At 38.7% G+C, this 25,742-nt stretch overlaps 1 protein-coding gene across 1 annotated transcript in view; it reads right to left on the bottom strand.

Moving 5' to 3' along the window:
- Positions 1–25,742, bottom strand: part of LOC121913765 (glutamate receptor ionotropic, NMDA 2D-like) — a 153,376-nt gene that overhangs the window by 9,431 nt on the left and 118,203 nt on the right. Inside the window, exons 11-15 of the mRNA XM_042436564.1 lie at positions 21,948–22,060; positions 18,556–18,672; positions 17,779–17,939; positions 11,736–11,805; positions 6,952–7,069 (exon numbers count right to left, since the gene is read on the bottom strand). Coding sequence (XP_042292498.1) covers positions 6,952–7,069; positions 11,736–11,805; positions 17,779–17,939; positions 18,556–18,672; positions 21,948–22,060 — 579 coding nt within the window. The remainder of the gene's footprint in view (positions 1–6,951; positions 7,070–11,735; positions 11,806–17,778; positions 17,940–18,555; positions 18,673–21,947; positions 22,061–25,742) is intronic.

A 25,742-nucleotide genomic window follows, 5' to 3' on the forward strand; every position in this document is an offset into this window, starting at 1 on the left:
GAAGACATCTACATGTCCGACATGTAAATTCAAGATTTGTAGGTCAAAGTCTTGTGATTCATTTAAAGTTCAAATGATGTCTGTATCTAAACCTATGTGGAAGCAGTAAATGTTCAAAGGTGTGGGTTCGCTCACACTCTCCATTCAAATATATTTTATTTATTTATATATTTTTACAGAGTATTTTTCTGTGTCCAGCTGCAGTTACTTATTGTCTCTACACACCTGACAGTACACATGTCAATCAAACTTTCACCAGGTCATGTTAATTAAAAGAAAATTGAAATGAAAATTAGGAAATTAATTTGTTTTACACACAATCTCACTATGCTTCCATATTGTCTGTTTCTCATAGCGTTACCTACTGTGCACAGGAAGTCTACCTTACAACACACATCATCAGGTTTGCATGATATTACATAGTATGTTCTCAACAACATAAACTACAACATGCCTTTATTTCGCAGGTGTTTGTTACTTTGTGGATGTTTTCTAGCTCCAAATAGCTTCACCGCATCATGCGCTGTCCAAACCACGTCTGCGTATGAAGAAGTCCACGTGCAGACCCGCCGACCACGTCACAGCCCAACGTACATGGGGCGCGAGGGTATGCATTGGAGAGTGCCCCTTTGAGGATTTTTTGTGCATATTATTAAAAAACTGATCAACTGTACTTAGAAGAAGGTCAAATTAAGAGTGAGAATCTGCCTCTATAGGACTCTGTCAGATAAAGAACTGGTTCTCTCTGTAGTTGAAGTAAATTGAGGTGAATTTGAGAATGCATGGGATGTAAAATATGTAAAATCTGTTCTTTAAAAGTACAATTAGTCATAATTTAGTGTATAAACAATTATGTCATTGTGTGTGTGTTTTCAAATAGATATCTCATTTTAAGGGATGATTTCACACTTTGCAGTTTGAGCACTTTCAGTATCAGCGTAGCGTCTAGCCTCCAGTGTTTGCTGCCCCTGGGAGCAGTTGTCACTGCCAGCTCTGAGGCATTTTCCAGCTCTTGAGCTCGCTAATTGTGAACAGGCTAAATTGCTCCCCAGAGAAGCCAATTTGGTGACTGACCAGTCATGTGCTAAAAAAAGACCCAACTATACTCTAACAAAGAGATGTATTACGAGGAACAATTACAGAACCTGTAGAGGACAGCGGTGCGTGTGCGGCGGATAATGAATTCATGTGAAGTCTTTGAGGTTGGTCGTGAGGTTGCTTTGGCTCACCGTCAACTTCCTGCATGCACATTTACAGAGAACAATGTGCTAAAATATAAGCCAAAACCCAAAATGCAATCCATAGCAGGTCCTTCACTGTTGTTCAGATGAATATTTTTTTAATCAAATTTTGTATTATGACATGAAACATGGAGGTTATTCACATCTCAGGATAAATTATGAGAACATTATCCAAGTTTATGATTACTGTCTGCTGTCTGTGCAGGTGCGTTTCTGATGTTTTCATCCACTCTGTCATTTCTCTACCCACTGAATTATCTCCACAGTTCAGGATGAACCGAATTTGCTTTATGGCTGCCTGAACACGGTTGCATTTTAACTCTGTCTGCTGGATTAGGCTTCTCCGTTTTAACCACCAATAAATATAAGAGAAACAAGTGATACTCAGCCTTTCCACTGTCAGAATTTTAGTTTAGTTTCACCCCTTTTCATCCTCTTTTTCCTCTCATCTACACCCTTATAAGCCTTTTCTACTACAGGAGTTTACCTACCCAGAATTGAACTTGTACCTGTTGTCCTGGATTATGTTTTTGTTCCCACTGTCCTCTGACTGCTTTGGAGACAACTTCCTGGAGCTAAATTTATGCACCCTTAAGGAGGCGGTACTAAATCAACTTCCAGGTTTCCAGAAGAAGAATAAAGACAACAATTCACTCATTCAACACTTTTTCAGTTGAAGCCTTATAGCTAAATTTTGGTCAGAGTTTAGTTGTCATTTCCAACATAAGCAGAATTTTAAACTTTATATTAAAGATGTTAATGCATGCACTCTTTTTGTTTTGAGGAAATTTAAGCGATATTTGTGAAAATAGAAAAAAAAACGGTAATCTTTTTGAAAAACATTTGGTAATTAAAAAAAACAAAACAATTATGACCATTACACTTACAATGAAATCAGTCTTAGTGTCTTTTATGTTTAAAATATGTTATAACCATAAAAATCAAAATTACACTGTGACTTTATTAAGAGCGAACAACGCGTTTCGCCTGTAGCTTCCTCAGGTTCGCTCAGTACGACTGCTACTGCCACAGCTGTGATAAATACATCTGAGTCACATGACTAATTATCACAGTCTTCATTTTCTCACAGTGAACATTTTACAAAGGGCACGAAAATGAAAATGGTTCATTTTGATTTTCACCTTATATGTTCCTACGATCGACCAGCACCTGACTGAAAATACTGGCTGTTCTGTCCTATGTTACAAACATGTTTTATTTTCTTCCTCTTACTGTCATTGCTGTTTGTCTTTCACAGGACTTGATTGTAATTTCAACCTGGTTTATAAAATACAACGTAAAACCAACACAGAACCAAGCACCATAGCTTTTAAAGGTTCAGCAGGTTTAGGGAGTGGGAAGCTCCAGGTGATGAGTCATTATGTTCCCATAGTGGAAAAGCAGCTTCAGTGTAATGTAATGTAATTGTGCTGGCACTTTAGCTGCAGACTCTGAGATCTCAAGAGATGACCATGGTTAAAGAAAGGTAAAATATATACAATATTTATATTTTTAAATCAAAGAGAAACCTGCTCATTTAGTAGACAGAGATCAGAAACCTGGACTCCTAGCATGTGTCAATCCAGGTTTGTGGATATAACATTTGGGTGCAGTAACAGGATACTTGTGTGCATGTGAATGTAACCATAGCGATAGTCCTGATTGTTGTCTTCTCATTCACGTCTAATGTGTCCTTCTGTTGCATTACAGTTGTTCTCATTACTAGTCCTGCTATGGGTGATTGTTTCTGTCTGAGTGCAGATTTCTGCCTCCTCACTGAGAACTGACACCATCAGAAGCTAAAAGGCTTTCCATCCATTATAAAAATACAAAAGAAAAGTTATTATTTTAACACTGAGAGTCCCTCTGACTGCTGCAAACCAAATTAAAGGAATCTGTCAAGGTCACTGTGTAAAAGTTATTCTCTATCTCTCTCATAAGCCTCCTTTCTTCACCCTGTTCTGTTCAATTAAATGCAACTTGCATGAATAGAGGAGAGCAAAAATATAGCCAAAACATTTCAGTGCATCAACAAGAAACATTACATTTGTTTTAGAAGAAGAAAGAAGACTGATATGTCTGTCGTTGTTGCAGAAACAAACTTATCTACCAAGAGGAAAATCTTGTACATACTGTATTTTTGAGTATTTGCATCTCATTTTGGATGTTTCTCTTGATGTCCACAGTGTTGTAATCTCATCTCTCTGAGCATCCATGATTTTTAATGACGGTACAGTTGGAGAGTTTTAATTTAGACAATGCTTCCCTGCGTAACTGTAAATGCTGAAGGATTCAAGCTTTTCCTTAAATATTTTTTTCTACTGTTCCATCTTTCACTTTTCCTCCTCCATAGATACTCACACACAGATCAGATGCAGAACCGTGAAACAGCGAGAGAGAGAATGATTGACACAAACAGGCATAAACAGAACGATTAACAATGCCAGCCAGGTAATTGTGCTGTTAAAAGTAGCAGAAGGAGCTGTGAACACCTCCAATCTTCTTTTCTTTTTCCTCACATCTGTCTCCGCCATGCTGTTCTTCATCTTTTCTCTCCTCTTTCTTCTTTCTCTGACTCATCTCATCTGCCTGTCTTCCTCTCTCTCCTGCGCTACCCTTTTTCACCCAAGATGGTGGTTCTTTTGTTCAAAAACGTTGGTTGTTAAAAAATAACTTAATGTTTGTCTGTTTTTTTTTTTTGCACAGTTATTGTTGTTGCTGTCATCTTTCAGGGATGGCTTTGGAACAGTTAATGTGTTTTTTTTTGCATCTGAGAAAATGTTTTAAAAAAAAAGCAGAAACATATGTGAGCTTCTTTTTAAAGATAATGTTTCACCAAGATAATATGCAGCGTAGCTGTGTGTGTGTGTATGTGTGTAGCATATTGCTAGCTGTTGTTTAGGATCAACTGCTGCTTCTTTTTGATACCAGATACTTTATTTTCTCATTTGGAGCAACAGAATTATCACTGCTCAAAGGCTGTTTTTCAATACATTTTTTTTTTTTTTGCCAGGAATTCTAAGCATCAAACTCAGTGTTTGGATGATGGTGTTTTGCAGCGTTATTTTAAGAAAATAATCAAATTTGAACTGCATTTTCTAGACAACAGGCAACCTTTCTAGTGAATTTAATGTCTAATTTATTTTAATGGATACAGACAAATTGTAGAACTTTTACAGAATTAAAAAACATAATTCAAGAGAGAAATGTGAAACGAAAGTTCAACTTAATAAAGGTCTTTACAGTCTGTAACCAATATTAGCATGTACAGATAATAAGTCAGAAAATGGGGAGAAAAATGAGAAAATAAAAAAATAAAAAAAAATCTCTGAGGAACTTTTAAATATATCTCACAGCTTCACAGAAAGAGAAGAAAAATCAGGGTGAAAACCTGACACGAGTTACATCTCTCAAATAGAAGGTGACTGCTATAAAACATGCATAAATAACAAATAAGTGAAATAAATGAAGAGGGAGTGAGACAGAGAATGTATGATGTGCTAACGAGCGTGTGAACAAAGAGAAAAAGTGTGTTATCTGACAGCTTCGATAGAAATCACACCTCCCTCGTTTTTTTTCTTTTTTAGCTCTTCCTCCCTTTAACCTTCTGCATTGATTTCTCTCCACTGACCCTCACCGACCTCATCACACCTTTCCCCCCTCCTCATCCCTCATAACTTCATTTCTCCTCTTCCTTCTGCCGTTCACTCCTTCTCTATTCCTGTCTAACTTTGAACTTTCTCCTCCTTTATTCCGACCATTAATTGTATCTAACATCCACTGATAAAACCTACCGTAACCCTCTGAGGCTGCAGCCACATTTATATTGATAGATTGGAAAATGCTGTTCAAGTTTTATGGTTGTTTTCCTGAAGTTGAAATGCCAAAGCAATAGAAAACATGTATATCTGTTGGGCACATGCAGACCACCTCAGCCAGCAGCTTTATGTTTGATGTTTTGTGACTTGAACAGGAATTTAAACATGAAGTACAAATGTATTTTTATAAGCCATCATCCAAAGAACTTAAGATATTGAGTCTGATTTAAATTCCCAGTAAAAAATTGGATTAGAAAACAGACTCTTGCAGCTCTGCAGATGTGGAAAGTATAATTTGTATTTAAAGGTACCCCTTGGAGTGTCAGACCTCTAGTAGTGCTATGGAGCAGTTTTTCACTCGTCCTTTTATTTGTCTTTTGCACATGAGGATGCACATGTAGGCGGTACATATTCCTGCCAATTGTTTGTTTGATGTAAACAGTGCAGGATTTAAAATACTTTTAAAAATCAGCTTTGCTAATGTTTTATGAGGAAGGAAACGCATTCAACACCTGTTACACCTCAAGGATACACACAATGTGTTTTGGTAAGTAATATAACTTGTGCTTGTTTACAAGAAAACTCCACAGGCATAAGCGGAGGGATTGTGGGGGCAGAGGGGGCGGCCATCCCAGGGCCCACGCTCGGTAAGGGCCCGCTGGGGACGTGGCACTCAACCCGGCTTGTGCAGCAGGAATAGGAAAACTAAACTCTCTCAGCTTCTTCTATTCATTCTCTATGGTAGTTCTTATCACTATGGGTGTAATACCCCCTCCCACCACAATGTGGGTTGCAATGGCAGAGCGGTGCTGTCCGTATTTCTGCTCGTTAACTCTGCAGGAAGTGAAGACCGCAGAAGCAGCGATTCAAAGTTTATGACTAACTTCGCTGAAAACTTTATCCAAAATATGAGATATTCATGTCTTTTTATGTTTATGGTGAATGAAACTTGCCACACAAAGTTTCAGCCTTCGGAGGTTCATTAAGAGCTATTTGCGTTTGTGTGTGGATGAGGCCACTATCCAACCTCACTTTGCTGTGTGTTGAACGGATCCACTTTGTATTTGAACAGGCCTTGTAGTGTTGTAGACCGCTGTGCCTATTTTATGTTTATGTTATTCCTGTGTTAGAAAGACATGGTACAGAGACAGAGCACCTGGCTTGTCGCTGTCTATTGGTGGTGGTGCTGAACTGTTGGTCAGTCGGTGTATGTAGAGCACAACATGCTGTCCTCAGTACTGAAACATTTGAATGCGGCTGGCAACCTGTTTTCTTTTTTGTTCTTCAGAACAAGCTTGTCTCAAAGTGGCTTCACTGTATGTTTCCTGAGACATAGTCTTGCATGGCTCAATAACAATTTGTGATTCTAAATAGGGTATATCAGCTATTTCACAGTTGCGCATTTTAAAATGACTGTTTTAGAAAGACCCCTTGAGAATGCTTCACCCCCTCTGTGCTGAGAGTCTAGCTCCGCCCCTGTCCACAGGACCCCTTTAATCAGAGGTTTCGGTGTCAAAGTCACATGACCATCCACTTCACTCTGACCTGACCTGAAGACATTTTGCAACAATGATATAAAATCACAGTAATTCTGTTGTTACTGAGGGAAGGGACTCATTAACTGCATGATCACCAAATGTCCCTACACAGCAAATTATTTTCTTAACCTTGACAAAAGTTTTCATTTTCAAGATTTCAATGACTGAAACTTTCCCCTTGATCATTATGTTTTACTTGCATCAACCTCATGACTAGCCAACGTTTCTGAGCAACAAATAGCTGAAAATGTTTTGTGACTTTCTGCTCTTTTGTGGAAACGTCTTGTGACTCAAATACTACATCTGTCATCCCCATCCTTGCATCAATGCACCACCCTCTCCCTTCTGCCGTACCGTCTCCAACCAGCTGCAGCAGCGCCAGGTCCAGGGGCCGTTTCCAGCGGGAGTTCTTGTGCAGGGCGATGCCGTAGCCTGTTGTGGCGAACACCTTGCCAGAGCCGATGGTCATCACCTTGTGGAATAAAACACAAAAACATCCACACACACACACACACAAATCCATAGACAGAGTCAGATTCAAAGAGACAGATGGTAATGAGCAATGGAAAATTAGCCTAATTTCCGCTGTAATATTTTTTTTGTGCACTGTGACTGTAACATAAATGCAAAACAGTTGGCTTAGCTCTAATATCGACATCCCCAAACATCCCAAAGCTGGAGTGCGGGATATTATTTCAGTGGAGGAATTAATATAGATTCACATCAGTTGTAATAATTACTGCAGCAGTTGCTGTTGTATGAGTCTGCTGGGAGCTCAGGCCTCCCACAGACCTTATTACAAATGATCACTGGGCTGGATTTTCATTCTCACTGTGGGAGCCATATCAAATGCAAACTTATAAATAAATCAACAACAGCACTGTCCAAAAAAACGACAATATTAACTAGCTACATGCCACGAGGGACAAATATAAATGCAATGGATGTGTTTTGATTTATTTAATGCAGATGTAGCTCTTGTAGAAGTGCTCATTTGGCATGCTTATTGTGAATCTGTTGCGGTTGTTTTGTAGCATACAGTAGCTGCAGGGTAAAGGGACTTCAAGAATAGCTGCCATATGTATGAGTGTGCCACTATGCAGAGCTATGAAATAATAATAATAATAATAATAATAATAATAATAATAATAATAATAATAATAATAATAATAATGGTAAAAGAATAGAATACATAGAATGCATGAAATTAAGTAAAATACAATTTTAAAAGAAGCAGCAGCGCAAAAAAGAATTTCCGGCTGTATCAGGAAAGTCGTAGCTAGTTAAAGGCTAAAGTGAGAGTTTTTAGCTTTCTTTTAAAAATATTTAGTCACCTGGCTTCCCTGATATCTATCAGTAGTGTGCTCCATAGCTTTGGGGCGTTGCATCCCTGATTGTCTTTCGCTGTTGCTGGGAATCTCCAATAAACCAGCAGCAGATGATCGCAGTGTTCTTGATGGCAGATAGTTAACAAGGCAGTTAGCAATGTAGCTTGGTCCTAGCCCATTAAGGGCTTTGTATGTAAGGAGGGGGAAATTAAAATCAATTCTAAATGTTACAAGAAGTCAGTGCAGAGCAGTTAAAACTAGACTAATATGTTCTCTCCTCTTGCTTCTGGTTAATAGCTGAGCTGCAGAGGTTTTGAATTAGCTGAAGTGTCTCAGTGGTTTTTCCAGGAGGCCAGTAAAAAGTGCTTTACAGTAATCAAGTCGGCTTGAAATGAAGGTACAAATCTGTTTTTCAGCATCTGTTTGATTTATAAATGGTTGTACTTTGGCTATGTTTCTAAGGTGGAAAAATGACAACACCTTGTAAATGTGGGACCTGAAGCTTAGATCTGAATCTAAGATAATTTCCAGATTAATAAACAGCAGTTCTGTTTTTGTTTTAGGGCCAACTGGTAAGATTTCAGTTTTATCCTCGTTTAACTTCAAGAAAATATTGCTCATCCATTTATTCATTGCCAGAAGACAGGTAGTAATGGAGTTTATAGCTGCAGCATCATTTGGTTCAGCGGAGATGTACAGTTGTGTGTCATCCGCGTAACTATGGAAACATACATTGTGCTCTCTCATGATGTCACCGAGTGGCAGCATGTATAGTGAATAATAATAATAGGCCAAGGCAGCTCCTTTGTGCAACTTCAAAGCAGTTGTCATGCTCCTCAGACACATGATCTCCAAGACTGACGTAAAACTTTCTCCCTTTCATGTATGTTTTGAACCAGTTTAACACACAGTCAGAAAGACCAACCCAGACGATTGAGTAGGATATCAAATGCTGCGATTAGGTCTAAGAGGATAAGAATTGAGACCTTATTGTCATCAGAGTTCAGTCTGAGGTTGCGTTAGTAAGAGCAGTTTCAGTGCTGCAGTCCTCTAGGATATTGTTTTCTTTAAGAAAGGAGTTTATTTGCACTGAAACTATCTTTTCAGGTATGTAATGAAAGGAAGGTTGGCTATTGGCCTGTAGCCGGTCAGTGCATTACCATCTAAGTTGGATTTCTTTAGTAATGGTTTGACAACAGCTATTTTGAAGGCATCTGGGATAGTGCTTGTTTGAAGAGATGCATTTATAATCTTCAGGACATGACTTGAAACACTGTCGAACACTCGCTTAAAAATGCTGTAGGTACAGGGTCAATACATGAGGTTGGTGGAGTAACACTCAGTGACAGTCTCGCAAAGCTCAATTAATGTAATACAAGTGAATTTTCCCATGGTTACATGATTTTTACAGGATTTGCTGAGATCTTCTGTGTTTACATCAGCAGCAACACTGGCTCTAATTGACATATTGCTTTGTTATAGACAGTCATGGCTTCTTTTTATACATCACAGTGAACTAGTTTTCCTCCATTTTCTTTCAGCTGCCTGACAGATTCTCTTGATCTCATTAATACTGTTATATTTTAACCATGGGGAGATTCTGTCAGTTGACCTCTTATTAACTTTTAGTGGAGCAACAGTCCTTAAAGCAGATGACAAGATACTGTTGAAATTTTCAATCATGTCATTTAAAGAGCAGTCATGACTGTATGGCTCACATGATCTCATAATATTAGAGAACTTTGCTTCAGCTTCGCCATGTAGGAATCTCTTTTGAACCAAATATTCCCTTTTAGTCTTTGTTAAGGTTAGACTGGCATCAAAAGACACACGGTGATGGTCTGATATAGGTAGTTCAAATACTGGAATATTATGTTTAACCCTTTTGTTATTACAAAACCTAGAGTGTTACCATGCTGATGAGTGGCTTCATTTACATATTGGGTGAGTTCAAAGTTGTCCAGTAAATTCATAAGCTTCAAAGCTTTGGAGTCAATCTTTTTTCTTTTTTCTTTTTATTAATATGAATGTCCGAGTCTCCATTCAGGATCAACCTATCATATCTAGTGACACCAAAAGAGATCAGCCCTGAGAATTCCTGCAGAAATAGTGATGAATATCCTGGTGGGCGACATAATGTAATGAAGTACTGATGATTCTGCATTGAGTTCCAGAGGAAGATATTCAAACAATGTCAGTTCACCCAAGTCAATGCCATTACACATTAACTGTGTAGAGAAAATGGGTCGGGGTGGGTGTCGTTGGGTCCCTGATTGGGACTGAGCATTCAGAGACATCCTCTGAATGCCTTGGGTGATGTGCAGCAGAGCTTCAGGGGAGGGGAGAGAGATACAGGCTCTCTGTATGTATACACTGTCCTTCGCACTTATCCACACATTCTTTTTTGGGTTTAGCATCCCAAGGGCATGATGTAGATTGGTGCTAAGGAGTCTGGATCCAATGATATTTGGATGAACCTCATCAGGTTTAAAGCGGTCTTTACAGTTCCAAAAGATACTGAAATTGCCAATAATTTTTATCCCATGGGTGAAGCACCCTGATGCCAGCCATGTACTCAGGCCAAGGAGTCTGCTAAAAGATCCAATTCTTTTCCCAAAATTTGGTATTGGTTCAGAAATGTGTACATGTTGCAGTTGACTGTCGATCAGTTTTTCCAGTAGCAGGGAGAGGTCTTTTTTCATGATCTCAGACCCAGTTTTCTTGGACATTTCCACAGAATGACGAGGGATCCGGTGTGGATAATAATAATAACTCCCTGACAGATGTGTTATTCACATTTACATTTTTACATGCTTGGTTACAGAGTCTCCAATCAGAATGGTGTCTGGCTCAGGTATGAGGTTAGCAGTGTCTCCTCTGGCCCTCGGTCTAGCAGTGCATGGTTTTGGGGCTATTTTTTAGGATTTGGTTAGCCTTAATGCTAGTGGTGTGATTAGCTTCCCTGTGTTCAACATAGTTAGTATTAGTCAGAGGATCGTACTTGTTGTGCAATGAAAGTTCAGGTGGTGGAGTGAGCTTCTTGCTGGATTTTCCTCTGCAGCGGCAGACGTCAGACCAAGTCCTGGCTAGAGTTGCTTTCAGTCTAGCGCCGGTGCTGTTCCAGTGAGAAGTATCAGGGGAGGCTGGTTTGGGAGCCTCTGCAATTAATCCAGGGCAGTGCACGACATCAGACCAAGTCCTGGCTGGAGTTGATGCTTTCAGTCTAGCACCAATGCGGTGCCAGTAAGAAGTGTCATTAGGGAACGCTAGTTTGGGAGCCTCTGCAGCTAATCCAGTGGTGTTAGGACATATCCAAGGGAGTATGTCAGCCAAGTCTGCGATGGGTTGCCCTACATCCAATGCAATCCTGTGTATAATAGTCTGTCCATCCATTAGCATTTGGCAGATCTGTACCTTGTGCAGTGGCTGCCACAGAGTCAATGTCTTGCTCACCCTCATTTATTTAATGCAGCGTTTCAATCTTCATTTCAAGCTATGTTATCCTCTCAATCAGTCACAGATTACTAATTTTGCTGGGTTTGGAGTCATAGCTTTTATGTTGTCTTTTGCTGGTTGGAGAAGCTTTGTATGCTAGGCTAAGCTAGGCTAGCAGCTGAGTCTGTAGTAAGGCTCTGAAACTTTCCAGTGTAACCGGTAGTAGCTCTCTTTGAAGAATATTGAGGAAATCAGAAAATGCAAGAAGAAAGTGCAAAGCATACAGCAAGCAGAGAGCTGAGGAAAACACGTGTGCACTGCAGCACAACCGGAACAACTCACAAAATGACAGATTTTGACAGATCTATTTCTTACCTTGCAGCCCTCGTCCTTTCTGGCCATATAGTTCAACACCGCAGCGTCATAAATGAAGGCATCCAGTTTCCTGCAGGGAAGAAAGGAAGGAGAAAAATTAGAGTAAAGGAATAGAAATCACTGACTTGGAGCTAAATGACAACAGAGGAAGTGCAAAATGACACAGATAACGGATAAATCAGCACTGAGACAATGACTTGGGCAATGAAAAGGGATTTGATAATCTCACAATGAAATATTCTTCATAGTGGAGGCAGGGATGTCAGTTTTATCCACCTACAATAGCCTCAATAGACCGGAACTAGCACTGCAGCAACAAGGGAAGCTGTGAGTCAAGTGAAGTGTGTGTGAATCTCACTTTTTTTCAACTGGAAAATTCTCACAGTTATTCTCATTGTTGCGGTAATCTCCATCTACAGCATCTTTCAGAAATGCACATTGTTACGTTAATGTGCTGGCGATTTTTACAAGTGGATGTCATGTCTAAATTAGACTCACTTAGATTCACTTCGGTAAAAGTCACAATGTCAGTCTTATTGTGTGGGACTCAGTAGCCGTTCTCTTGAATTTTTATGAATGCCTTTACAAAGAAAGGTCCAGCAGTACAAGGTTGATGCACACAGATTTAATAAAACACGAAATACTGTGAAGAAGCCACTTTTAAGATCTCCAGGATATATTTTTCACATCAGATCAATATATATTTCTTCCTCTTGCAACTCCATGTAGGCAGAAACAGAAAAACATCTTGTGTTATTTCAAGATGGCTACCAACATTTCTGCCCTGTAGTCATATCATTGAAGACAGTTACCAATGTTATCTGTTTTCTCACATACACGTTTGCTTGTTATCAAGTTAAACCAGGTATAATATGAAACTGTGTAGTCAGATGTCACTTTCATTGAACTGCAGATGGTGGTGGTTCTGCAGTAGGACTGAACAATATGGTTGAAATCAAAAGAAAAAATGTTTTTTTTTTTTAAAGTATTGGCATCTATTGCAATATAGCAAATGTAGGAAAAATCACATATAGAACAATCAGACTGCAGCACAGCATCAGACAAGATGACAATAAATAACTCTTTTTTTATCAATTGAAAATCAAAAAAAGATGTTTAGAAATACTGATTTGAAAAATGCAATGTAGTAAAAATTAAAACATGTTCATATTATTATGATACAAATATGCTGAAAGTCTATGAAATGAAGCGTAGCCAAAGTTCAGTCAGGAACACTATCTTTTGTTTTATTTCTCAAACCATCTGTCATTCCCGTCTCTCATGCATGCTAATTCATAATTTCCTTGCTGTCATTCCCCTGAGCATCAATTAAGACATCAGCTGTTCACATCTAACCAACATCACCGTGACACACCTTCATCGTCAGCCTATCGTACTGCGGCTGTCTTTTTAAATATGTTTTTTCTCTCTCTCTCTGCCTGAGTGCTTTCATTGTGCCATTTTGTGCACTCCACCACCTCCCCATCACCGCCAAGTCTTCGCAGATTCATCAGTGCATCAACTTCATCAGCTTTATCAGTCTCAGAAGTCATCAGCCACCACCACCAGTGTCTGGACTCCATGGGGGGGATTTATTTTGCTGGACTGATGTCCCTCAGTTCAAAATCTCCCTGTAGAGTCTAAGCACCAAAGACTTGTCTCTCCTGATTGAAATGATGATATTAAAGTACAGCCCGGCATTAATATCCATTTTGACGGTAATTTTTGCCATTCTGCAATCCTCTCTGTCGAGCTGGAGACGTCATAGCCATCAGAAATTCTTTACTTTTAACTACGAGGCTGATAAGACGGGGATTTACTCATATTTACAGTCTATACAGCTGGACAAAACAAGCAATCAGAGACATGACTATGCTGCTTGTAAAGGGACATTTTTCACTGTTTTCTGACATTTTATCGATGAAACGATTAACTGATTAATTGAAGAAAAAATAATCAATAGATGAAACTATATCAAAAGAGAAAAAAAAATGTAGCATCTCTAGAAATTACTCACTGAAGTAGAGGCAGAAAAGGCAGATTGAGGAAAGATGGGTGTACACCACAAGTGGGCTGCGACACTTCATCATAAAATAATGGAATGAATGTAACAGCTCAGACTGATGATGTATATCAGAGTATCTGATGATGGATACGTAACTACACCTGCTCTTCTATTTCATAGCCATTTATATTCGCACTTGGGAGCTGCACAGAACAACCCAAGTAAGAGGAAGAGAGGAGGAGGAGGAGAGACAGGGAGGGGAGAGGAGAGGAGAGGAGAGGAGAGGAGAGGAGAGGAGAGGAGAGGAGAGGAGAGGAGAGGAAAACTGTGCTGAAGGATGGAAGATTGAAAAGAGGTGAACAGCAGGGGCAGATAGAGCAGGAAGGGAGGAGATGAGTGAGAGGAAAAAGAGAGAAAACGGGGGGTTAGAAATAACGATTTGAGGGAAGGATGAGGAGGAGAGAAGGAAGAGCAAAGTAGAGGCAAAAAGGTTGACGAGCTGGGAGCAAGGAGTTAATGAAGTATGAGGGAGAGGCCGGAGAGAGGAGAGGAAAAAGGATTAGGGAAAAAGAACGAAAGAGTTAGTCAGAGGAGAGAAAGAGAGGAGAGGAATCGAAGAGGAAAGATAAGACAGAGATTGAGTGGTCATGATCGGCGCCTCGACAGCTAAATCAAACAGAAATCTCACCGCTTTGCTTTTGACGGCGCAAACTAATGTTTCCTCCATAAACAACGTCAGGACGGAGAGAGGTAGAGAGAAAAGATAACGAAAGAGAGATAAGCGGCGCGGGTAATGATAGAGACGAGGAGATTGAAATGAGATCGAGAGAGGTAGAAACTGATGTAAGAGAAACGAGGAGGATGAGTAAAGATGATAAAAAGGAGAATGCATCATGGGAGTTTTAATAACACGGTACGTCAAATCTGCTAAGGACTGCGGCTGCTGCTTGTCAGCATTCCAAACTGCGTGTGGGTTTGTTTGTCCCATTAAACATTTGAACTCTCATCTGCATCAACTAACATCACTCCCCCCCCCCCCCCCTCCTCCTCCTCCTCCTCCTCACCTCCCTCCCCCTCCCACTTCAAACAAGATGAGCTAGTGTATATTTTATGGCAAGTGCTTTGTGTATTTTGTGGTCCCACAGGCAGATAATAAACCCCCCCCTGTTGAAGACAAGAGGCGCCTGAGTGGCAGCTGGTGCTGAGATGGCAGGATCTTCCCCCCCCCTGCACTGCGGTTGCTGGTAGCATGTATTATTTAGGGTACTTTTTTTTCTATCTTCTCTTCTCTTCGTGCCTAATTTAGTAGCTATGATCCTGATAGGGTGGCACAGGTTACAACAGTCAGCTGGGCTCCTGAGGCGAGGCGGATCGATGCGCTAACAGGTTGAGTCAGACAAGGGGGGGTTCTGTAATTGAAATGAGCTGCGGACAACAACGTTGCCTCAAGTTAAAAGTAAAAAATATATATATATAAAGCAGAGGAGAGAGGATGACACACACTATATTCATTTAAAGTAAGTGCTGTTGCCAGATGTGTGGCTGCAGTTGACTTGCAGTTTTTGACTTGTGAATTACAGGAGGATTGAAGAAGAAGACTTCACAGTGGATGACAGTAGAAGTAGATCTGTAGTAATATGTTGTTTGTAAAATACTGTATTTCACTTTGTTAGACTTTAGCCTGCTGTACAATATTCTCTATTTTCTCTACTGGGGAATCCACACCACCAGTGTGCCTGTTAAGTGCCTGTTCAGTGGATATACTTCCATTTCCACAAATGTATCAGTCCACATGCAACATGCACCTCCAGCTGTTTATGTGCCTACTGAGCCGTAATCTCTACTGGAAGTCAGATCTCCTTCTTTTCATGTTGTGAACTACATGGGTGATATAAAGTGTCCATAAACATGTTATAAGTCACCACGAGCATCCAGAAGAGCTTCAGTGCTCCTCTGCATGGGTTCTACAAACATGTGGAACTTCTTCTAACAGATAATGCCTCATTGATATTAAATGAATACTGTGGAGAGTTTAGTCTAACACATCGATCCATAATTTCCCATATTGTAGGTGTTCAGTGAGCCATTGAGCCCTGTAAATGCCATTATTGGGGGCATTATCATCCTGGAAAAGACCATTCGGATTTCAGATAGAAATGTGTCATCACAGGATAAATATCATTTACTCAGAATAACTTTAATTTGCAGGGACTCTTCCTTTAAGAGATGGATGTCTGTATAGCATCTGCTGTCATTCACTTTGTTTCACTGTGAGCATATAGAGCTATGAACAAAACCATTTTCATGCCCCAGTTTAACCCACATATCTGTACACAGCGATATGTGTTATCAGGTCCCTCTTGATAGCGATCTGAACAGCACCACAGGTGTTTTCAATTATTCAGGCTAATTAGTCCTATGCTCAGGTTGAAGGAGCTATATGCCAGTAATTACTGTACAGGAGGTCAAAAGACTCCATGTGACGCTAAAGAAAATGAAATGCGCAGGTTTTCCTGCAGTGAATGTTGCAACAAAAACAGGAAAGTCAGACAGATGTCAATCAAGATGAGTACATACTCCTGTGAAGACGTCTAATCAGGGAAGTGACATGAAAAAACCTGTGAGGGTAATTAGCGGTTTTCATCTCCTATACCAGTAAAAATTTAAGTATTAAAAGTGTAAATATATGATGTAATAAGAGACTAAAGGCAGAAATATCAGACATTTAACTGTAAAGTACATTTCTTATGAAAAGTTAAAACAGATGATCCTTATGTTTCCTTTTAAATTGCAATACAGTCTGTCCTCCAGTGGTGCATCATTTTAAATTGTAATCCTGAAAATTACAGTTCTGGTCGATTTGGCAACAGTAACAACAAATGCTGTTTCATACAGCAAACACTCCCTGAGCAACAGCTACTTCATCATAAATACAACAGAAGATAAACTGGTGAATCTGTTTACACTGCAACCAAACAGATGAACGTTGTTCAGTCAGAAATAATTTCATGCTGCACACAGCAGCAAGTAGTTTCTACACAACAGCAGGGTACATAAAGTTAGATTATCTTGCTGAGAAGTTAGAAGTATGCAGCTTGTTGTCTGCAGCTCTTCATCTAACAGCTGACAAAAAACAAATACTGAAAATGACCTTTGTCATGTTTTGTTGATGCCCTTTTGAAGAACAATTGCGATCACAGTGACAAATACTGTACACTGTGTTTCTTGTGGGTCCCCCCACATATCTGGGCAGTTGAACTCTTTTAATATGAAGCAGTGGGATGTTCTGTTTACATTTGTGACACAGTGTGAAGAGAGTGAACAATAAACATTGAGGTGGATAACAATTAGATACATTTGTATTTTCGAATGACATACATGCTTCGTTTCCTGTGGATGTTTTCCTGTTTGTCTGTGTGCATGAATTCAAACTGAATCACTACCAATAAAACCTGCTATATAGAGAGGTAATTACTGACTACTATATTACTAAACACATTGAATGATTATTGCAGGAAAAACTGCTGACCGTAAACAGTATAAAAAATCAGGTTTGATTTCATGAAAATCTCAAGGATAATATCTTTAAGCTTCCTCATTTCCTTTACTTTTCTTAGTCCAGTATTTGTATTATTACGTAATAATATGTAAATAAAGTGCATAGTAGGAATGTGCAGAGAGCCCAGTATTTGTATTTGTATTTGTATTTGTATTTGTATTTGTATTTGTATTTGTATTTGTTAAGGCAGCAAAATTATCTGTATTTGTATTTGTATTTGAGTAAAAGTGGAAAGAGGCTTAAAAATCCTGTTTTTGTTGTTATTATGCTTTTAATTATTGACTACTGTATTACTACATACATTGAATGGCTATTGCAGAAAAACTGCTGACCGTAAACAATATCAAAAATCAGATTTCACGAAAATCTTAAGGATTATAACTTTAAGCTTCCTCATTTCCTTTACTTCTCTTTGCTATAGTTGTTTTGAAACTCATCAGTATTTCACCGCCACTGGCTCGATTCACTTTTCGCCTTACCCTGTCTTGAGGTTGTCAATGGCCTCCTCCACACCCTTCTGGTTGTTGCGGATCATGTACTGATGCATGTTGGGGTAGTTGGAGCGGATGTTCTCCTCTGTGCTGCCGTTTGGCACTGTGCCGAAACGAAGCGGCGGGTACTGCTCTGTCGGCTGCTGGAACTGTACGAGAAGAGAAGGTGGGCGAAGATTTAAGTGATAAAAGGAAAGAGAAGTGAATGAGCGGTTGACGAAAAGGGTGGAGATGAGCTGAACACTGCCGCAGGATGAACTGCTACAAAGATTCAAAGTCTTCACTTTCAAAGAGGGGCCTCTCTGCTACAGGGGTAGTCTGATAAAACAGATGAGCTTTTAAAGTGTCAGTGCAGCAGGATACAGTTTTGTGAGTTCTGCTGAAACTGCACTGAGAAATAAAAGAGTAGGCAACAAGCAGAGGGACGAGTTTGAGGGAGTATATACAGTATTTCACTTCTTTTCTGTGAACTCAAGCTATTCTGAAGTTATCCACCCGTTTTAGAAGAAACAAAACAACCTTTGTAGGAAGATTTCATTTCTGTTCCCTCTCTCGTCTGTTTCTGTTTGCTTTTAAAGGTTAACAAAAGCCTTGAATGTTCTTATTTTCAAAGTTTGACATTATGGAAACTTTAAAGTCACTCCTAACTAAGCTAAATTCCTTGCTCATCTATCAGTCTGTCTGGCCATCCACCTGTTTATGAATACATCCATCAATCAACCCCATCACATCCATCTTTCCATCCCTCCCTCCTTCCCTCCCTACCTTCTTATCTGACAGTCCCGACACTGTATCGATGTACTCCTCCTGGATCATGAAGGCAGCCAGGTTGGCAGTGTAGGAGGCCAGGAAGATGACAGCGAAGAAGGCCCACACCAGCACCTGATGGAGGAGTGAGGTAGAGTAAGATCAATGACGACTGAGTCTGTCAGGTATGGAAGTATTTTAAGATTCCAGTGACATTATTTTCACTTCTTGGCATTTCATAGCTCTGCTGAAGCTCTGTCTTGCCTGGAGGGTAGAGTCTTATTTGTCAGAATGACACTTCAGCCTTTAAAAAAATGTCAATACAACTTCAGCATTTGTCCTTCTCTACTTGAACTTAAATGTATAATGATGATAAAGTCACACTTTACCAGGAAATTCTCTTTTTCTTGCACTCCCCTCCTGACATCTTCATGCCATAGCATTATCGTCACAGTCATACATATGAATATTACATCCATGTCAAATATTTAATCAACACCAGTGGTGGAAAGTGGAAAAAGCACATGCATTTAAACATTGCACTCAAATAAATAAATAAATAAAAATACATAAATAAAGTGCATATGTAAGGTTCTTGTCCTTTATTGGAGTATTTCCATTTTATACTACTTTATACTACGGCTCAGTCTCTTGTTATAACAAGAAACTTTTCTTGTTTTAATAAGATACTTTTCACGTTAAAACAAGATATTTTAACTTATTATGTTATAACAAGAAAACTTTGTTTTAATGAGGAATGTCCATTTTGTAAGATAATGAGGATGTTTTGTGATATAACAAAATAAAGTGATGCGTTGTTATTACAAGTTTCTTGTAAAAACTAAATAATTTGGTACCTACTAATAATGAGAAAATATCTCAGAATAATATAAAAAATATCTTGTTATAACATGAAAAGGAAAGTTTCTCGTTATAAGAAGAAACAATATTTTTTCCCATGATGGCGGCAATACGCTAACTTAGGAAATACTTTATACTCCATTACGTTTACAGTATCTGACAGCTGTAGTTACTTGTACATTGCAAAAAAAATATGAAAATATTTGATGCTTCATAAAGCATAAAGGTTGGAAACCCAGGTGAACAGCAAGCTCGGCTCACTCCAACACATTTCATGATGATAACCAAAATGTAAAATATCTCCATCCTTGTCCTTTGAGTACAGTTTTCATAATTTATTTGTACCTAAGAAAATGTTTGAATACAGGACCTTCATCTGTAATGTGGTATTTTTTACATTGTGGTATTGCCTCTTCGTAAAGGATCTGGGTACAAGCATTTCTGTAGCACAGATAAAAGATCCTTTGAAAGGTTTGGTGTCGAGACATTTCACTGTTCATAAGTGCTGCTTTTATTTCTGTAAGATGCTGCACTGTTAACACATCCAGCCAGGAAGCAAGTGAGAAATATGGATTAGTACTAATATCAAATTTATACTTGCAGTCAGTGATGAAAGGGGCTATTTGCTTCCACAGTACTCTGTGTTTATGCCAACAATTCATTTGCATAATTTTCTTAATGAATAAGATGAAAAATGTACACTCTTAGCTCAGGCAACTGAGGTGTAATTTTGAAAAAAAAAAGTATGAGGATTAAAGGAATAGTTTGTATTTTTTGAAGAAGGGTTGTATAGATTTGGAGAAGACATAATACCAAAGTAAAAGGTTGTCTGACAGTGAGGTAAGGAGGTGAAAATATTCTAAATATTCTTTATTTAGTTGGCTGCTGTCCCCATCCACAGCAGTACATTGCTTAGCTTCCATGCTAATACTCCTGTCTGTTTCTCCAAACTGGGAGTGTGCCGACCCAAATCTACTGCCAGTAATACACTAACTGTGGATAAGTACCTCATACGACCCCACTTCAGCAGGAGGATTCGTCCTAACGTGAGGGTTGAAGGACGGTTTCCTGGTTTACAATGGTTCCCTGGTGTGTTTTATGACCCTTGGAGCAATGTAAGACCTATTAAAACTTTAATGTATAATATCAGTAATACACGGTTGTCAATTATCCATCTAATGCATGCTGGGATAGACACTGATGACCTGGAATAGGTTTAAGCAGGTATGAAAAATGAACTAATGAATGGAGGTCATTTGGAGAATAAGCCTTTATTATAAAGGTTAGATTTATTTTGTTTTGTTTTTGGTTTTTTGGGAGTTTTTTGCAAGTAATTACCTGCAGATATTTTAACTGGCAATAGATCAGATTTAGAGTGATGCTGTTGTCAAATCAAAACATTCACACAGTTGTCTCTTCAGTGTATTTAAAAAAAACTCTTCTATAGTTGAATGAAGGGGAAAAGGTTGGATGTGCTATAGGACCGTTTGTCGTGCTCTAACTGCAGAGTTGCACACAGCCTACAAACCAGCTGTTTAACTAAAAACTACAACATTTGCAAAGAAAAGAGAACTAAAAAAGAATCAGCTTTTTCTTCTCTCTTCTGACCCCCTCTTGTAAAAGCCTATTGAGCAGTTAATGAGCTCTTGAGATGATTAGGGTTGTTGTGAAAAGAACTCAAGCAGACAGGCAGAAAAGAGGAAGACACCTCGAGTTGTTCACCTCCTGTGGCTCTTAACTCTGCAGTAGAAGATTTGATTTGATTTTATAAGGAACCCCATTAGCTGATGCAGAAAACTTCAGCTACTCTTCCTGGGGTCTACACAAAACTAGGGAGGAGGCGTTCAACTGATTTTTCTTTTCATGTCGTGAGGGCAGAGAGTAAACAGCAGGTATTAAATGAACAAGTGAAAAAAAAACACTCTCAAACTGATTGCACCGGCTTATGAAGCTTGTGAGTTTTAGTTTGTGTTTTTATGATGCAAATTAATGTTGGTGTGTGTGGGACAGAAACACCTGAAACTAATTAAAAGTTGTAGATGAAGTGGTGGTATATTATATTTTTACTTGTCAGTAAACGTATGAAGTCAATAAACCAATCAAATAGTCATATAGTTTATTAAAGTAACTAAAAAACTTAATTGACAACTAATGCTACCCAGGAAGCATTGATGAGTTAAAAAAGATCTAGTTAAAAAGACACCTAGATGTCAAAACGAGGCTGAATATAGTGGGAAATTATGTTTTTAGACATCTAGATTACATACAAGAGAACTTTATAGCTATATTTTAATGCAATGAAGGTATATGCCAAACATATTGTCCTTTAAATGCTGTTGAAACAAAGATTATAAGACATCTAAAAAACCTAGACTCACACAGGTTTTGTTTTTGTTTTTTTTAAATGCAAATCATCAAATTACCGCTGGCTATGTGTTTACCAGTGATTTAACCACTAAATAAATTAAACAATGGAGCAATCAGCAAATCAATCCACTGATTAGTCAGGCAGTCAGTCAGTCAGTGAGTGAGTGAGGTGAAGTGATTACCATGATCTTGCTGGTGGTTCCTCTGGGATTCTCCACAGGCACAGAGTTGTTAAAGACCAAAGCCCACAGCAGCCAGACCGACTTCCCTATAGTGAACTTAGATCCACCCGACTCTGAGAAAGAGAGGAGGACAGGGTTCAAGAGATAACAGTTTCTTTTAGGAGATTCAGATCACTCATACCAAACATATATTCCTGTTTCCTCATTATGTCATTTGCTTACAGTCCCCCTCCAGTCACATATGTATTTTTCTTCTATTTCCTTAAGTTGGATGTTTCACACACATCTGCTGAAGAAAGAAAGTGTATCTGTGCTCACCTTAAATCGGAGTTTAAGGGGTCTATGAACATGATTTGTGACATCACAACTAGTTTGGGGCCAATCGTGGTCCAGTATGCAACTTACGAAAGTGTGATGTGGAAACTTGAAGCCTTGAACACTGAGAATGGACTTTTCAGTAAAGTAGGAGACATCTTGTGTCCAGCAGTTCAACTTTTGCAATGAAACGTGCGTATTCTTAGATTCTGGATTTTTAATGACGTAGAAGGAAAGGATGCTATTTTAAGGATTTTTGTGAAAAAACATGTCAGACACATTTTATTATTCCAAGCAGTGGATTTTATATGCCTTAAAACATGTTTGGGTATCTCTTCAGTTCATCCCAAAGGTGTTGAATGGGGTTGAGGTCAATGCTTCACATGACATCTATTACATGTCTGCCTGTCCTGGAAGAGAAATTCCTCCCCTGTTGCTCTCCCTGAGGGTTCTTCCATATTCTTTTCCCTGTTTTTTGGGGGAGTTTTTCCTTGTCCAAAACTGAGAGTCTAAGGAGAGGATGTTGTATTGCTGTACAGATTGTAAAGCTCCTTGAGGCAAATTTGTGATTTGTGATATTAGGCTATACAAATGACATTGACTTGACTTGACTTAAGGGCTCTGCATAGGAGAAACTCAGAAAACCTTTTCTTTATAGATGCATTTTTTGCAGTGGAACATTGTCATGTATAAACAGGAAATGGTATTCCCCAAGATATAATTTGTAATATTGTGTAAAATATAATTGTATGCCGTAGCATTAAGATCTCCCTTCATTGGAACTACAGAAACCTCATCCAAACCATGAACAACAACAGTAGCTAGGACACAAAAGCATGTAAACAGCAGTGTCCACATACTTTTGGACTTATAGTGTACAGTACATTCATTATAATCTTGGGTTGCAGTGATTGCAGGGACACATTTCCCTACAGTGATCTAAGAACTGTGTGATGTTGGAAGTTCAAACAGGGGAGATTGAGTCAAAGTGGGGGTAGTGGAAAGACCTATATAGAGTTATTAAAGATTAAACCTGGCACTAGAATTATCACACTGTGAAGTTTCAACATTTCAGATGGGAGAGAAGAATGAGAGACAAAATAGAAAAAACAGAGGAATCTAGTTGGTCATTTAAGATGAAATGTCGCCATGCATTTCTTTCTACTGGAAGAAGAGACATATGGCTCTCTGAAAGTATAGATGGGAAGGTAAATAAAGAGTGAATATGACGGTATGAAGAATCTACTGAGTTGTCAACTTTTCTGCACTGAAAGGGAAATAGAACTGAATGTATGCAAGAAAATGAAATGAATGTAATGAAAAGAAGGAAGAGAATAATCTATCAAGGTCCATAGCAGACTTCATATTGCTTTACAGCTCATTAAAACTTTGAAAGCTGGAGGAGAAAAGAAGAGAAACCATTTATTAAAAGGTCAGTTCACCCAAATCATCTTACTTAAAACTATGCTTAAATCTATGTTGTCATATAGATAGTAGGGATGTGCAGAGAGGCCAGTATTTGTATTTGTATCTATATTTGTTGATGATATTTGTATTTGTATCTGTATTCGAATAAAAGTGGAAAGAAGCTTAAAAATCCTGTTTTTGTTGTTATTATGATTTTAATTTTAGAAAATCAAAGTAATACAATAAGTGTTCATGAATGAACTACCTTTCAAAGGCGGTCCCCACACTGGGTCTCGAACTGGAGTCTCCCAGATCATAGACGACTGCGCTGACTACTGAGCTATATCTTTAATCATCACCTCATTGCAAGCAGACCTCTACCTATTTATACACCCATAACACAGCACAGTGTGTAACGTGTAGGGAAGAACTTCAAAGGCAATTATTGCTTTGCACTTTTCATTTATTGACTATTTTTTACAACCTAATTTTGTGGAAAGGAGAAGGGGAACAACAGGTTATGGAGAGTCCATCGGGAACACTTTGCATGTATCAGTAGCTCAGCTTTATCTCTGGGGAACACCCCCAACTCCAGAAGTGATGTCCAAATTAGGAAATGTGCATCATGTAGCAGGTGGATGTGACTCCCCTCGTTGAGACCAGCTGATAAATGTAGCAGCGGAGCAGAGGAGAGAGACGGAGATAGTGATGTTACCAACCTGCGCACTGGTATTTAACATGGGCTTTTTTTCCCCAAAAAAACAAATAATTTTTAAAATATCTGTATGAAACAAATATTTGTAAAAAAAAAAAAAAAAAAAGCCCACTATTTGTGCTTTACCGAATAATGTATTTGTATTCGGGCACACCCCTAGTAGATAGTTCTAATTTAATTTGGTTGATAATTACTGCCGTACTTTCTTCTACCATTACAACAAAACAGAGGTGATTTAAATTTCTAAACATCAACAGCAATATGTCTTTCCAGAAGCAAAAGGCTGGTCAAAGTGGAATTATTCCTCAGTTAAAAGTAGTCCCTTAGAAAACTGTCTGATGTTTTGGGCGCCATCAATGAAAACTCAATTCACCTCTATTGTATTTGGGTATCTCAAAGCTTTGACAAAATATACTTTAAAGAAGTGAATTGTCTTTTTAAAGCATTCAAGATTGTGGCCAACAACAGTCTCTATGTCTAGGATGTTTATTGTAAAGATAATCTAAATTCAAAAGTCCACCGCTTTCAGCTGCATCTTGGTGGTCTTCATTTGGAAGTCGTATGATAAAAAGTGGTCATATTAAAGGATATGGTAGGCATTTTTCTATATTTTTCTTATAGTCAACAAATATAGTGTGCAGAGCCAAACCAACAATAAATTGATCTACTTACAATTACTGTGTGTGCATCCTAAACCTAATCTATCTTATTTCTCTGTGTTGTAGACCTCCGTTTTTGTCCAAAAACTATTAAAAACACGTCAATGAGTCAAACCATTGCACTGGGTGACATGTTCCTTTGCCAAAATGAGTTTGGGCTTGGTTGTTTATTTAGAAATGGATCATATTTTCAATTCCTAGAGAGTAGATCCTTGTAATGCAGACGCCACTGCCATGTGAGGGAACTCAATTCTGTTCACATAGCGGCTAGCTAGTACAAAGTCAACAGGTTTTGATATGTAGCACAACAAACTAGCAAAGCACTGTAAATGGAACCATTTCTAAACAAACTAACAAGCCCAAACTCTTTGTGGTGAAGGAACATGTCACCCAGTGTAGCGGTGTGACTCATTGACATTTTTAATAGGTTTTTGGACAACAGAGGTCTACAGCACAAAGGTATAAGATATATCAGGCTTTGGATACGCACACAATACCTGTAAGTAGATCAGTTCATTGTTGGTTTGGCCCTGAACATAAGATTTGTTGACAATAAGAAAAATACAGAAAATTGCCAGCCTTATCCTTTAAGGGGAGATTGTAACCCGATTTCTCAGTTCAAGGATGGTCTTTCGTGTCTGGCACAAGTGGCCTCCTCAATCTTTCCCAGGTTGTCTTAGAACTTAAGACATTGAACCA

This window comes from Thunnus maccoyii, chromosome 15 (assembly GCF_910596095.1).
Source record: "Thunnus maccoyii chromosome 15, fThuMac1.1, whole genome shotgun sequence".
In the NCBI taxonomy this organism is placed as follows: domain Eukaryota; kingdom Metazoa; phylum Chordata; class Actinopteri; order Scombriformes; family Scombridae; genus Thunnus; species Thunnus maccoyii.